At 34.7% G+C, this 16,672-nt stretch overlaps 1 protein-coding gene across 1 annotated transcript; it reads left to right on the forward strand.

The window, feature by feature from the left end:
- Window positions 1-7,369: 7,369 nt before the first annotated feature.
- Window positions 7,370-14,690, forward strand: LOC107618238 (protein S-acyltransferase 10). Its single transcript, XM_016320248.3, has 12 exons — window positions 7,370-7,757; window positions 9,632-9,791; window positions 9,984-10,098; window positions 11,049-11,123; window positions 11,257-11,325; window positions 11,444-11,581; window positions 11,668-11,701; window positions 12,006-12,115; window positions 12,721-12,807; window positions 13,123-13,206; window positions 13,992-14,057; window positions 14,209-14,690. The coding sequence occupies exons 2-12, from the start codon at window positions 9,698-9,700 to the stop codon at window positions 14,381-14,383; spliced, it is 1,047 nt and encodes a 348-aa protein (XP_016175734.1). The 5' UTR covers window positions 7,370-7,757; window positions 9,632-9,697; the 3' UTR covers window positions 14,384-14,690.
- The last annotated feature ends 1,982 nt before the right edge of the window (window positions 14,691-16,672 follow it).

The raw sequence follows: 16,672 nt of genomic DNA on the forward strand, positions 1-16,672 counted from the left end.
TGAATCTCCTATGGAATTGATCACCATCTGAAACGTTCTCTCCTACCAGAGGCGTTAGACAGGGAGACCCTCTTTCCCCCTACCTCTTTGTTTTATGTATTGAAAGATTATCACATATGATTAACAAAGTAGTAGAGAATAGAAAGTGGGAACCTATAACCCTTTTCAGAAACGGACCTAATATTTCTCACCTATGCTTTGCAGATGACTTGGTGCTGTTTGCCAAGGCGAGCTTGCAACAGGTTCGAGTTATTAAGGAGACCCTTCAAATATTCTGTGATAGTTCAGGGCAAAAGTTCAACCTTAGCAAGTCGTGTGTCTTCTTTTCAAAGAACGTGAACCACAACATCAAGCAACAACTTAGCCAGGATCTTGGAGTGCCACTCACATCAAATCTAGGAAGATATCTAGGAGTCCCCCTCATTCACGAGAAATACAACCAGCAACACTTTCAGTTTGTGATTGATCGGATTCAATCCAAGCTGTCTTCTTGGAACAAGAGGACTTTATCTCTCGCCGGGAGAACTACGCTCGTCCAATCTGTCTTATCCACTATCCCTAGCTATTGTATGCAAACTATGAAGCTTCCAAAGGTGGTTTGTAATAAGATTGATAAGATTTGTAGGAATTTTCTCTGGAAAAGTAATGAAGAGGAAAAGAAGGTCCACCTTCTAAATTGGGACAAAATTTTATAGGACCAAGGAAGAAGGTGGATTGGGTATTCGAAAAGCTCACGAGACTAACCAGTTATTCCTTATGAAGCTGGCTTGGGGTCTCATTCATAATAAGGACGCCTTGTGGGTTAAAGTCATGAAGGCTAAGTACGGATGTGGGAATGGCAAGGTTCCAAAAGTTTACAAAAAAAACTAGCAGTTCGAATGCGTGGCAAGGAATCACTTCTATTTGGGATAAGTTTTGTTATCAGCTCGTTTGGAGAATAAGAGATGGAAAGGATATTTCTTTTTGGGAGGATCATTGGGTCCCAAGAATCCCTAAACTACGAGAAGCTGCTATTATGAACTTGGACGAGAACAGAATGGCAGAAAAGGTCAAAGATTATGCGGATGAGCATGGGAATTGGGATTGGGAGAAAATCTCTCATGTTCTGCCTGATGAGCTAATTAGTCATCTTCGCACCCTAAAAGCCCCTAATGCCTCTACAGGGGAGGATTGTGTGAGTTGGGCTCCAGCAGCAGATGAAAATTTTTCTATCAGAACAGCTTATGATGCCTTTTTCAAGGGTAATAGTGAGAACAATAACATATATAAGCAAGTTTGGAAATTAAAGATTCCCCAGAGATTGAAGTCTTTCAGTTGGCTTTTAACTCATGAAGCTCTTCTAACAAACAGCAAAAGGAAAAGTAGAGGATTAATTGAAGATAGTACCTGCCCCAGATGCCATCAGTTTGAAGAGACGATACTCCATGTTTTGCGGGATTGTCCTTTTATTCGCAAAGTGTGGACTAGTATCATTCCCAGAGATTACCAGGACACCTTTTTCTCTCAATCCTTCCACGACTGGTTGAGGAAAAATCTTCTGGAAGCCTCTCCTTCTGTTAATGGGACACCTTGGCCCATAACTTTCACCACCACTTGTAACTTAGCCTGGAAAAGCAGAAACGAGCTTATTTTCAGTGAAGAGAGTTTACCAAACACCCAATTCAGTCGCATTGCAGTTAATCTTGCAGATCATTATCACTTTGCCCTAAATCTAACAGAGGTCAGTACCAAAACCTTAAGACTTACCAGAAAGGAATCAATCGGATGGGAACCGCCGAAACAAGGATGGCTTAAACTGAACATGGACGGCTCGGTGCTCCAACCTGGAAGTAGAGAGGCGTGTGGCGGCATTATCCGAAACTGGGAGGGCCGTGTGGTAGCAGGTTTCAGCATGAAGATTGGATGGGACTTTTATGTCGGCATTAAATTAGCAACGGAGATGAGAATCTCCAAACTTGTAGTTGAGTCTGATTCCAATTGTGCTGTGGAGCTAATTCAAAAGATATCAGTGGAGAAGCACTCTCAATCTACTCTAATTCGAGCTATTAAAGAGCTCCTAGTTGGCTTGGAGAGCGTCGTTGTCCGTCATATCTACCGGGAGGCAAATTTCTGCGCAGATGCTCTTGCTAAGGCAGGGCAAGAACAAGAAGATGGAGTCCATTGCTTCAAGCTCCCGCCTGCCATGGTCGCACATCAAGTGCTTGCTGATAGAAGTGGAATGAAATTCTCCAGAAGCGTTACACTGTGATCTTTTGTTGTCCTGGGCCTTGGGCCCCATTATACATAAAAAAAAAAAAAAACAGAGAGAACGAAAATGAGACAGATAGACATTGAGTTGGAGAAGAGAGAGATCTTTTTAAGAATTTATTAGTCCATATTTTTGAAAATTGCCTCTACGCGACATTCACATGGTATTTGTACCTAACACATCAATATATTATCGATTACAAGGGTCTTTTAGACTAATTTATCAAATTATTAAGGATTGGTTAGAGTTTTTTGAATTATAAAAAAATGTTTTGTCCTTTAAACAAATAGATAAAAAACAAAAAAAATATTTATTCTAATAATAGAAAATAATAATATCATTCTATTTGAATATTATATTATTTTTCTATAAATTCATACAAAATAGGCTTGCCAATTCATCGCACTTGTTATGTAGGTGCATTCTATAATTTTTTTATATATAAATTAAATAAAGTTAATCAAGTATTGTGCTAAGTATGGCTATTTTTTTTTCTAAATTATAGTAATGTTTCTTTTTGAAAAATTATTGTGCTAAGTTTGTTAACAGATTATCTATTCATACATTTAAATATTTTTTTTATCGCGATTTCGTTTTTAATACTCTTTTAGTTTATCAAATTTTTTCCCTTTAAACGATGATGTAATTAGTATTAGCATTTAAGAATAATTAGTATTAGTATTTGTTTTCAAAAAATATAATTGAAATTAGAAAATTGAGATACAGTGATTAGAGATTAAAGCTAAAATTTTAGTGTGAGGACACGAAATTTCAATTTCTTTAATACCTCTAAAAAATAAGAACACATGAGAATAAAATTTTTGAAAACGAAGACTAAAACTTTAATAACATTTATTCTCAAAAATATCTTCATTTAACTTTTTAAATTACAAATTTACTCATCAATTTCTATATGTATCTTAAACTAAATATAATATTGGGACATAACTCAGTGGAGTATATTTTATACTAAAATAATACAAATACTGTCTTTGTCTTCCAGTCTCAATCTCTCAATTTCAGTCTCCCTTCCAAACACAGTCTTAAAACACATGTTAAGATTACAAATTAAAGAAAAATTATTAAAATAAATTAAGTTTCTAATGAATTTATTTTATATTTATTAAAAAACTTACAATTTTCTATTAATAGTAGTCTTATTATGTGTCCTAAGAACACATATTAACTAATCCAAATTATAATTAAAAAAACATTAACTACTCATTTAAAGATGTAGAAGATAATAATTAGAAATTATTAGAAATATTCTCTAGACTTAAAAAATAAAGGATAAAATATTATTTTAGTCCTTATATTTGGGTTAAATCTTAATTTGGTCCTTAATATTTTAAATGTCATATTTCAGTCCCAAAAATTTAAATGGGTGTAATATTGTCTTACAATTAAATTTGACACGAACAATAAACATGTTTAAGAGCCAATACAACATTTATATCAATACTAAAGAAAATCGGCCTACTAATGATTACTAATGTAAAAGCTTTTTCATTAATTATTCGAGTCAAATTTAACGGTAAAACAATATTTAATATGTTTAAAATTTTTAAGATTAAAACAGAATGTTTAAAATAGTTGAGACTAAACTAGAATTTGATCCGAACTACCAAAATACTACTCTATCCAAAAAATAAAAATAATTAAGAAGTAAATACCAATTCGCTACCTAAAAGATTCTAGCGCTGACAAAATAGTACCTGAATAATGTTATCAACAAAATGGTCCTTGAAAGATTTTAAAAATTGGCAAGCGTGTCCCTTGACTTATTAGAGCATATCTCCCACGAGTAAGATGCTGAGGTGGCCACCAAATTTTGATGATATGGCATGTTTCTTTAGCTAATTATTGAGTTGTCTTTTATAATTAATTTAACAATTACAAACTAAAAAAAATCTCCAATTCTTTTGCCCTAAGCTACCCACCTCCAGGTCAACCTCTACAAGAGAATTTTTTATTTAAATAAATAAAATAAATGTTTTAATTGCTGAAATAAATAATTATAAAAATTATTACCGAAATCCGTTCCTCGGCCTTATCTCGTTTACAATGTAAATGAGATAAGCATGAATGTATCTCGGTTACATTGTAAACGAGATGAGGCTGGGGGACACCTATATATACATAGTAAGGTACGCCCTTGAGCTCACAAATAGTTCCGAGACAACAACTCTGCAGTACCTGCAGCAGTTTCGGAACCTTGTTGTATGACTCCTCCCAATTCCCATATATTTATGTAATTGCCTTTTACTTTGCCATCCAGATCTTTTTGTAAGAGGGTTTGAAGTGATAGCTCTGCCGAACTGCACCTTGCAGGACAAGGATGCTAACGGATGGGTTGGACTGTATCAACGATAGGATGACATTGCAGATGAGGCCGCTATCCAATTGTCGATGGTCTTGGGACATGGTGGGTGCTAGACAAGTATGCGCTCCACCAACCCTCCGGACCTCCCTAATGAAATAAAACATCCATGGTTGGAAACTACTCAATATATAGCAATCATAAATGAGTAAGTACACCTCAATTAAACTTGAACTCACCAATATCCGATGTTCTGTCGGAGGGCAACACGGAGACTCTATAGACATCTATTTGCAGCTTGATGGCAATGCACATGGTACTTTAATTGGTCCGATTCGACCACTTAGTACTCAACACTTCTGCGAATACTGTAGTTCTTCACACCCTACATTACTGCATCTCACCATTTGAATCTGTGGCCGACCCGAAACTCAACCCCACCGTCTAGGTTGTAATCCTCTTTTCCAGTGTTGGAGATAGGAGATTTCTCATGCATGACGTCTAGATCCAATGTATGATAGTAACTTGATACATCTGATAGCGCCGAAAGGAGGGGGACATAGCGTAACGCTGTTTCGTCCGGCATCTCTGGTACAAACTCCTCCTCATCATCATATTCAAAAGAGTCACTATCATTGCTATCCGTAACATACTCTTCGTCGGAGTCTTCTTCACCCACCTCCATGTCTTCCACTGGTATGGCAACTTGAATCGGTGGTGGTGCGAGAAGTGGGTCATCCTGCACAAATGTCGAGTGTACAGAACCACCACTACCAACATCACAAACTTCGGCAGAAAGCTCCATCACTTGTTCTACCATAATTCTCCCATGGATGTCGAACATGAGTCGCACATGGTTGTCGCCGAGGAGCCAAAATAGTCGAAACCGGAAAACTCCATTATCCAACAGTGCTAGTAACCTATACCCCACCCTTCCGATCTCTCTTCTTCCTGTGCCACCAAGGTTACTCAATATCAAACATTTTAACTCGGACAATGAACTTACGCGCCGAGTGCACAATAGTAACGATTCTCACACTCAAATGAGATATACACGTGTCACGCGCACGTACCTTATCTTGTTTACACTGTAAACGAGATAAGGTTGGAGAACGGATTTCGATAATTATTTTTATAATTATTTATTTAAATAAAAAATCCTCTACAAGAGGGTTCATCTCGCACCTTCCACGGTCCCTCCTTCCTCCTCTATTGTTGTTCTAGGCACCACTACCACTACTGGTTTGAAAACCAGAGCCATATCCTTCTCAATTTATGATCCTCTCAATGACTGTACTTTTATTATACAATTAGATAAGCTAAACAACAAAACAAAAAAGTTCACAAAGAAAAACCAAAAATAAAAATTGAAGAACAATAAAAAATTAGTTCAGTAGCAATCCCAAGAATACAAATTCTGTTCATCAGCATTCAATAATCTCATAAATAAAAATTCAGCATAAGCTAGTTTTAATTTTGTTTACATTCAAAAGATGAAATTTGAAGATGCTGGCTTACCAAAAGGAATAGCGGCAAACGGAAAAATGTTGATGACGGCAATGAAGAACGATCTTGCTAGAGGCAGTGAAGGAGACTGGACTGTAACGAAGATGATTCTACCTCTGATGATCTTGCTGGACGATGATGAAGACGATTCTCCGTTGACAAGACAAAGAAGGTGACGTTTCAGCCTCTGACACAATAATTTTGCCTCTGACGATTCTGTTTAGGCGCATGAAGATGGCGTTCTTCTCGGGCTGGGTCAGGCGAGACGACGATATTCTCCTTGGCTGGGTCAGGTACGCGAAGACGGTGTTCTCCTCGAAATGGGTCAGGCATGTGACGACGGCATTCTCTTCGGACTAGTCTCAGGTGCGCGACGACAGTTCTACAGTGATCTTAAGAGTGAGAGGGGAGGAGCTTGGAGGTGAAAGGAGAGGACAGTGGCAGGCGATAATGAGAAAAGAGGTGGAGGCACATTTTCCTGCTTAGTAAAAACCAGGCAAAAGAATTAAGAATTTTTAATTTTTAAATTAATTATAAAAGACAATTTAGTAACTACCTAAAGAGATATGTCATATCATCAAAATTCGATATTCAATTTAGTATTCTTCTCGTACAAAAAATGATTCGACAAGTCTAAAGATACGCTTGTCAATTTTTAAACTTCTTCAAAAACTATTTTGTCAATAATATTATTCTGATATCATTTTGCAAACACTAAAATCTTTCAAATACCGAATTAATATTTAGTTATTTACCTCAACAATTAAACAAGTTGTCCACAGATACTTAACCTGCTCCAAGATAGGGGGTAGTTGAATCATGAATGATTTGGACATAGGGGTTAACTCGCTTGAATTAATTCCCTTAGTAATAACAATGACAATATGAAAAAGAAAAAGGAAAAAAAGAGAAGAAGAAAAAAATTGAACTAACAGTCTCACTCGTCAATCTCACCTTGCCTTCGCTGCTATAGAGTGGAATGAAGAACACAACGCTAATTACCCCCGAAATATGCGCATTGCGCACCCTCTCTCTTTCTTTCCCCAATTCCCCTTTCAACACAAGATTGATATACACATTGTTCTGAAAATCGAACCGGATCGGTCGATTCAACCGAATTAATCAAAAACCGGTTATCATGTCGATTCGGTTGATCATATAAACCTGTTTGTAAAAAACCGATAAGAACCCTAAATTTAGAAAGTTTTTTAGAAAATTTCCGGTTTGGCTACAAATTTCAAAACGCCACCGTTTTACATTATAAAAAAAAAAGAACCTTAAATCAACTACCCATTACCCCAAGTCACCAATGCCCCGGAGCCCCATTCCTCTCTGAAATTGGAAGAAAAAATCAACTCCTCAATCCCTAGCCATCCATTGACCCAGCTCTGCCGCCCACAGCCACAGCAGCCCCACAGCCACGTCAACCACCGCAACCACCTCAACCCCGAAGCCCCGTCGCATGTACAGGCATCGCGTGTGGAAGCTCGGCGCCGTCGCAGGAGCTTGACGTTGTCTCTTCTGTTCGAGAGCGCTCTCTCCGTGTTCGCTGTGCCTCCGTCACTGTCAAGCACTTCTTCGTGCTTCCCTCGCCGCCTGACATCTCTGTTCGTTCTGTCTTCATCCAATAGCTGGAACCTTCCCTCGCCGCTGACATCTCTGTTCATTCTGTTCGTTCTTCAGGTAGGTATTCTCCTTTTCTCCATTTTGTAGTATTTATTTATTTATTTGTGTATTCTAGCCTGAGTTTTGCGCCGTTCATTCTTGTGATTACTGGTTTTGAAATTTCTGATTTGTTCATGATTTTTGGTTCTGAATATCTTATCTTAGGAATCATTTATTTTGGTTAATTACTTAATTTTGTTCATAGTTTTTGTTAGCTGAATTTTGAATTTTGTTTGGTGTGACTTGGAATAAATTTGAAGTATTTATTTGTGTATTCTAACCTGAGTTTTGTGCTGTTCATTCTTGTAATTACTATTCATTGTTGTGATTAGGGTTCTGAAATTTATGATTTGTTCATGATTTTTGGTTTTGAATATCTTATCTTCTGTGACTAGGAAGTAGGAATCATTTAGTTTGGTTAATTACTTAATTTTGTTCATAATTTTTGTTAGTTGGATTTTAAATTTTGTTTGCTGTGACTTAGAATTATTTTATTTGCTGAGTTAATTTTGTTTGCTTGGGTTAATTTTGTTAATGATTATGTCAAATTTGTTTGCTGAATTAATTTTTTTTATGGTTGTTTTTGTTGTATATTAAAGATGGAACAATCATAAAGTGATCAACTACCACAAGACAATGCTGTCAATGCTGTTTAAGAATCCCAAACTGGTTCTTCTCAAAAAAATCTGATCCAGCTTGGCAATATTTTACTGTGATAAGGAAAATCTAATGAGTTGTATCTTTGATTAGTTGACAACTTGTTTCTTAATGTTTCTTTTAAAAGTAGAATATTATGTGTTTGTCACCGTGTGTTTTGGTTGTTTTTAGTTATGAACTTTGATGTTTGAAGTTGTATGTGAGCTTCTAATATTAAATTATGAATAATTTACGCTGTGAAATTGTGAAATTTTGAATTTTATTAGGTTAGAAATTATTAAATTTATATATTTAAAATTATATATAGGGTTTTTAGTAATTTTATTTATGTTTAAGTAAACAGGTTGAACCCCAGTTGAACCTTCATCGAACCAGTGGACCATTAAATCAGTAACTTCATCGGTTTATTGACTGGTCCGGTTTTCGCAACCTCGGATATAGGGGTGGCAAAGCGGGCCGGCCCGTCCCGCCAACTAAAATGGGTTCAAAATGCTAGCCCGCCCCGCTTTATGGCGGATTGGCGGGCTAGCCCGCTTCTTTTTTTTTAAAATAAAATTTATTAAAATTAACCAAAAAAAATAATTAAAAAATCAAATACAAATAAAAAATAGTCAAATTATAATATAATTCTTTTACTATTTTTTTAAAAATTTTTAACTTCAATAAAATTGTTCAAAATAATATTTGTCAATAGAATCATCTTTATTTTAAAAAATAAGTCATATAATTTGAGCATATATACGAAATTGTAAAATAAAATAAATAAAGTTAATAACTAAAAGAAGAATAAAAACAAAAAATAAAAAAAAATGTTTAAAAATTCTATAATTATTAATTTTATAATAGTAATCACTCTTTTATTTAATAAAAAATAAAAAAATAAAAATCTTCGGTCTGGGGAACCGGCCCGCCCCGCCCCGCCAAAATCCACCAATTTGGCAGTGCGAATTTGGCGAATTTTTTTAATTTAGTGGGCTCCAAATCCTAGCCCGACCCACTTTCTTAGCGGGTTTAGCGGATCGGCCCGACGGATTCGACCCGTTTTGCCACCCTACTCGGATATACATCATACACCTATGTAATATAAAAAAATATAAATACAAAATTTAAGATGGAAATCCGACGTCCAAAATCACTTCTTACTGCTACTATCCATTTTCTCTCTTTTGCTTTTCTCGGGAAAGTTCGGTTCTTACCAAGAAATTTTTTTTCCCTGGAATCAAACAACACCGAAGACCGAACCAACACTCTCTGATGCGAATCGCTTCATTCTCACATGGCTCTGCTCTTAATTTAGTCTCATGACGATCGTTGGTATATGCCGCCCTATGCGTTCCCCTTGGGATCAACCCATGGAATGCTGCCTCAGATTCTTTCCATGCCTCATTGACCCTGGTGCGTTTGCTGCAATTCCTTTTTCTTTTTTGTTTAAATTAGCTTAGTTTTTTGTTTTATCTGAATTTGCGTGCTGAATGGTGAATGCTGTTGCTGAACTGTTCTGACTTTCATTTATGTGTCTTCCTAACAAAAATTATGCGAATTTTTTTATTTATTTATGCATTTTGGAATTTTGTCACTGAATTTCAGCTCGGAGGTCTGCGCTGTGCGTGAAGTTGGTCTTGGTGACTGTCCATTTGGTTTATATTGGCGTTCTCTTCTTAATTGATGGAGATTTGATAGAAAAGACTGAGAAGGAACCGATGTATGTTTTTTTCCCACTTTTAAGTCACTGTATTCTATTTTTTGCATCTTTTTTTACCATACTGAAACTTCAACTTAGTGGAGCATTAATGGGTTTAGTGGAACATTATTTGTACTTGACGATTTGTTCAATAGACCATCTAATGAAATGAAATAGATTGAGATACCTTTGAAAGAGAGGATAGCTTTGCTGATGAGTTGCACATAGTGAGAGTTTTTGACTGGCAAAGTAAAGTAAAGTGATAAATGTGCATTTGGGTTAATGAATTTATATGGATATTATATTATTATGGAAGTATTCTATACTTTAGACTTGAAAGGGGGCAAAATTAAGCAAAGGATGCATAGAAATATGAGGCTGAGAATTATCTATTTAGACATTTTTGGCAGGGACCTACCCATTGTTTGAGGCTATTTAATATCTAGCTACGCAAGCGAGGATGCTTTTCAGTAAATATAGTGCCTCTATCAATGGTTCTTTGCTTCCAACAAATGTTCCAATTTGAGAAGGACTACTAGGCCTTGTACTTTCATTTTTTTTTGATAGACTACTTGGCATTATACTTTGTCCAAGATGCATAGCAGTTAAAATTGGTGTTAGAATTTGTAAAGATTGAATTTTTGGCAAATCATTCGGGCAAAATTCCAGCTTCAAAATTCAGGCAAATAGTATTTTCCCATTTAATAAGCATTTAGCTGACTGTTCTTGATACATCTTTTCTAATGCTAATATGGCCGATGAATAGCAACAGATTCCTTCTGCACTTCCATCAATTAATATGAGAAGTGTGCTGGAAGTCTGAATAATTAGTAGAAGTTAATAATTGTCTAGATTTACGTATTGTTCTGCATGAATGTCTGTTTCAGTACTTTCATGTACTTTTGAGGTGTCTTATTTTTTCCAATTTTTTATTTTATGATTATTATTCTTTTTTTTTGTTCTTCTGTCAGGTACACTGCTTGTTACTTGCTGCTGTTCTTTGTTACTTTAATACAATACTTTGTTACATCTATTTCTTCTCCGGGGTAAACATCACAACTATTTTCTTCCTTTGAATGGAGCGGATGTGGATTATGATGTGTAAACGTGATATTTATATTTATATTTATATCTTCCTGATCTTCTTTGTTTTTGCATATGCTACATTTGTGTGCACAGCTATGTCCTTGATGCCATGATGACTACTGAGAGAAATGTCCTATACAGAAAGACATCAGAAGCCTCAAAGTAATTTATCATTGTTTTCATCCTCTTCAAAGGTTTATTATGTAGTGACATACGAAGAAAATTGATGTATTTGATCTCACCTAACTATTATTGTCAATTTTGTCATGTTTAAGCAAAGTCTACCGGCTTCAAGCAAAAATGGGAGTTTCGTTGTTGCTTTCGAGGGAACTCAGGCAGGAAAAAATATTTCAGGAAATAATACACCAACATGGTCAAAGTTAGTGGCAGACTTGTATCCTATGGGAACAACAATCAGGTAGATAGGGCTGCCTAGATAATCTTTAATTTTATGCTCTATTAATTAAGTTTTCAAAATTATTTAGGGTTTTCTCTGTCTTGCAGAACATGGACATGCAGCTACTGTAACGTGGAACAGGTAATGATATATAGTATGTAATACGACATATTAAATACTTGTGCTATTGCATTGCTGGAATGTATGCTCCAAAAAAACAAAAATGAATAAACAAATTTTTAGTTACAAATGAAAAAAGGTGGACTTAGCTGCACTATATAAAATGGTTTTATTTGATTTATATATCACTTTTTGCGCATGAGGACTTCTTACTTTGCATAGAAACTGTTCACCTCTTGCAGTTGCTTTCTTTTGTTCCAATAATGTAACACTCGATTTGATGATCAATCATTTTTTTTTTTTTTCTTTCATGACCATTATCCAGCCTCCACGATCAAAGCACTGTCATGATTGTGACAAGTGTGTTCTTCAGTTTGATCATCATTGTGTTTGGCTTGGTAACTGTATTGGGCAGGGCAATCATTGTCGATTTTGGTGAGTCAATTATATGTAATTTCATCATTTGCATGCCATTATTGAAGCTCTTCTATTGTACACTTAATTTGAGCTAGCTAGTATGGAGATAAGAACTTCCACAATTAACAAATCTTTAGCTTATTGATATTAGTATTTATATCCGTTATTTATTTATTTTGAAATATAGGTGCTTTCTTCTCCTGAGTTATATGTACTACTAATTGGATTAAAATAAGATTTCCTTAAGCAATCAATTTTACTTGAATGCAAGAGATGTGGTTACTACTGGATTAGTGGATTGGGTCTTAAACTTCTTGAAAATTTAACTAATAGGGGTATAACTAATGCAAATCGAAAACTTTTGAGACAAACTTGAAACAAAATAAAATTAGGGGTATGTTTGAAACTTTTGACAAACTTTAGGGACAAAAAGTATACTTTACCCTTTAAGATACTATCTATCTTGAGAATATTAAGGCTGTGCTCTCTATGTTATAAATAATATGTGATCATGATGCAAAGGAGTTACTTCTATTAAGTTGTTTTATGTATATATGTGTTAAAGTATTGTAACTATATTTTCCTTGTTATGAATCCTTCTCCTTAATGTCTAAATACTTTAGGTGGTACCTTTGTGAAGAGACAGCGTTGTGCCTCTGGACTGGCATCTTATATATTTCATACTTGAAGGATCACATTAAAAGTGCTTGGTATGATATCTGATTTATTTAGTAGTAATATTTTTTATACTGATACAGACTCTCGTTAAAATGAAGATGATAAATAATTGTTGTTGGTTAAATTGTTGAAGAGGGAAAGCAAGAATGTAAGTGACAGCCCAATCTTTGTGACTGTGAGGTGGGTGGGTCACGTATTATCTATGCAGATTCCATCTCACCCCAAAACACACAAAAAAAAAGAAAGAAAGTAGCAAAAAACAAAAGGAAGGAAGCACAATGCTCGTGCAATCTACATTTTTTCCCCTTTATATCTGAAATTAGAGCATGATTTTATGATGCTGTCAGGTGGCGGGATGCAATCATGATAGTACTGTTGATCACTTTGTCAATCTCTCTTATATTTCTACTTCTGCTACTTCTATTTCATAGGTAAATATTTGTCTTTCTAGTTATGTATTTTGCATTGGTTGCATTTGTTTAGATCTTCATGTATACTTACTGTTTCTAAAGTGCCATGCTCTTTTATGTTGAATAGTTAATTGTTTCTGATGTCTTTTGCATCTGATCTTCACGTGGAGGGATGGGACATCGGCTTCTGTTTGCTTTCAGTGCACCAGTTTAATATGACTGCATGTGGTTCTCACTTCTCATTTTGGTTTAATATCTTTAACTCTACAAAATGAAGACTAAAACTATGTGACTCTCTAACTTGTAAATTTTTTATATATTTGAAAGAACTAAGACTAAAACTTTATATCCGAGAAGCTATTCCTGTAGCTTCTGCTAAAATATTAGGAATAAGTTCTTCTAAGATTGTGATTAATTATTTGATTTTTTTAATTAAAATAAAAAATTGATTTATTTTCCTTACTTAAAGAAATAGTTTGTACGGAGTAATAGTGCAGTAGATGTAAAGGAAGATAGTAGCGCTGCAATCACTTAGAAGCAATCACTTAGAATAGTCTATGTATGTATGTTACAGCATACATATATATAATTATATATAGACTATGCTAAGTGAATGTAGTGTTACTATCTTCCTTTACATGTATTGCTCTATTACAGTATTACTCTTTACATAGTTGAAACAAATGCAAGCTCTAGGTTTACTTTTACTTTTACTTTATGGCCCAATGTCTCCATCATGTTCACTGTTTAGTTGAGCATCCAGGTTAAAGACTATAACAATCACTGATGTTTTGATTTCCCTGCAGTTATCTTATTTTGACAAATCAGACTACTTATGAACTTGTAAGGAGAAGACGGATTCCTTATCTAAGGTTAGATTAGCTATAGTCCCTTGTTTTTCCATTACTTAGTATTTTCAATAGATCGAATCTTGGCGTTTAGTTGTTTTAATAATTGTATGTTGGTGGTTTATGTTTCTTGGGATATCTCTCTTAAGCACATCATTCATCAATTCATTTGCAGGGGAATTCCTGAAAGAGTGCATCCATTCAGTAAAGGAGTATCTAGAAATGTATACAATTTCTGCTGCGGAAGTAGCAGCGTATACAACATGGAGCGGCTCCCGACACCTCAGGAGACAGAGGAAAAGTCAAGACCGTACACGTGTCTGGATGTCGTAAGCTGTCGATGTTGCTGATGACTGTTGTAAACAAATTGTATAAGTAGGAGTCTTTTTCCCTGAGAGTTTTATTGTGAACTTGAGGCCATTTGCATTGTGATTTTCCATGTCATCCATTCTTTGTTTAATTGTTTTTTGGAAGTGGATGTTTTAAGTTTAATGTATAGTTGCAGTGCTAGAGTGTGTCATTTTGCCAGTGTTGAATTTCTCAGACCTGGGATTCTTGGAACACAGGGCACCATGCGGAATTGTTGGTTGTGGTAGTGTTGATTGTCGTCGAAGCAATTAAAGTTTTAAGGTAGATGAATGAACAGAGTGTTGCTCACATGCTTTTTTTGACTTTTGGTTTCCACATCTTATTAGAACTTAGAAGTCAAATTTTTGAATGTCCAATTAATTTGACCGTAAAATGTGGCTTTGGTCAGCGGCACAGATGTAGTTAAAATACTTCTAAAGAAGCTTCGTGTTTAAAGAAGCTAAGAACAAGGGGGAAATCGATTTGAGTATTTAACAATTTGAGTATTTAACATTAAATTGACAAAGTAAACGCCGTTAGTTCCACTTTTCTTCTCTCAATCTATCGCATTAAATAACAGGGGATGAGGATGGCATCTTTTTCTCCAACTGGCCAGCAACACGTTAATCAACCCTTAAAATCAAAATCAGTTATTAAAATAAGGGTTTAGTTAAGGGTTTAGTTAATATGTATCCTTAAGACATATGATAAAATTATAAATTAAGAGAGCATTTATAAAAGATAATGTAAAATTTAGATTCTCAATGCATTTGTTGTGTATTTATTAAAGTAGTATTTAAAATTTTTTATTACTAGCAACCTTAACTTATGTCCTTAAAACACAAATTAGCTAAATCTTTAAAATAATTATTAGTATGAAATATATATAAAATATAAAATATATATTAAAAATAAGTTAAATATTACATTTATTTATACATAAATAAATAATATTTGGTAGTTAATCTTAATATACACATAGTATTTTTAGAGGATTTTTTTATTTAAATTAAAAAAATAATATTTACCGATTTAAATAAACCTATAAGTATTTATCAAATTACATTTACAGTCATATCTCGGATACAGTGGAAAAAACTAAAAAACGAACGTTCTGTGATATGGGACGCGCTGGTCATATCCTGGGTGTACCCGAGATATGAACAAGAGAGCATCTCGGATACACTGCATTCGAGATATGCTCATATTCAGATATTCTGACATGAAGCAGTGCATCGAGATACGTGCAAAGAAGCAAAACAGGACACTGCATCCGAGATATAGTCAAGATCTGATGTTATGAAAATAAGATTTTAATGTAATATTTTATAATTATTATTAAAAAATAAAATATTTTTATTTATAAAATTTAGTGATTTCACATAACATGAATATTTTTTTGTGAATGATCAATTTTTTTAAAAGAATTTTAAAATAACTCCAATGATCGAATTTTATTCCAATTTTTATATATATTTTAAATAATTATCCAAAATATTTTTACAAAATTAGAATCAAATCGACAAATTAATCGCTAACTAAAAAAATTGTTTGTCAATCGTAAAAAATTTATGATTTTTAAGTTATTTTATCATATTTTTAAATTATTTAAATATTTATTTATCTTTTATATTTTTTAAGATAATTTTTGTTAATAATACAAAGGGATAAGTACTTTTATTTATCACTTGTTCTGTTGGACGGGAAGGATCAATGATATTTATATATGCAGAAAACAGAAAAATGTTATGGTGCACCTATTCGCTTTTGTTCGTTACACGACGAAAGGTGGTGCTCTGAAGGCTATTGCGGAAATGAACCAATTTAGGCTGCGTGGTAAAACTATGTCTGTGAGGGAGGCCAAATTTAGGAGGAATTTGCAGGCAGGGAACAGATGGGTGACTGTGGATAATCGACGTCAGTTGGAAAGGAGGTCAGAGAAAATTCTTCATGAGAATGAGGAGGTGAAGAACCCTGTGGTGGCCGGAACAATGGCAGGAGACCGAACGCAAGATCAGCAGGGTGATGAGTGCATGAAAAGGGTTGAGATACCTATTGTAGCATCGAATATGGAATGGTTGGCCAGGAGCTTAGTAGGATGCACAATAAAACCTATGGATATTTGTTCTTTGAGGAGAGTAATACACACAAATTGGCAGTATGTGGAGGATGTTAGGGAGATCGGGGAGACTAAAGTGTTATTAACTTTTGATACGGTTGAGCACGCTCAGGAGGCTTATACGTTTAAACTGGACAGTATGTTGCAGGTCTTTCATCAGGTCCGGCGGTGG

The sequence above is a fragment of the Arachis ipaensis genome, chromosome B9, assembly GCF_059453495.1.
Source record: "Arachis ipaensis isolate K30076 ecotype BB chromosome B9, ASM5945349v1, whole genome shotgun sequence".
NCBI lineage: Eukaryota > Viridiplantae > Streptophyta > Magnoliopsida > Fabales > Fabaceae > Arachis > Arachis ipaensis.

Coding starts and splice junctions, on each gene's coding strand:
- LOC107618238 (XM_016320248.3), top strand. CDS start 9,698: ATGACGATCGTTGGTATATGCCGCCCTATGCGTTCCCCTTGGGATCAA. Junction 9,792..9,983: donor TCCATGCCTCATTGACCCTG/GTGCGTTTGCTG, acceptor ACTGAATTTCAG/CTCGGAGGTCTGCGCTGTGC. Junction 11,702..12,005: donor GCTACTGTAACGTGGAACAG/GTAATGATATAT, acceptor ACCATTATCCAG/CCTCCACGATCAAAGCACTG.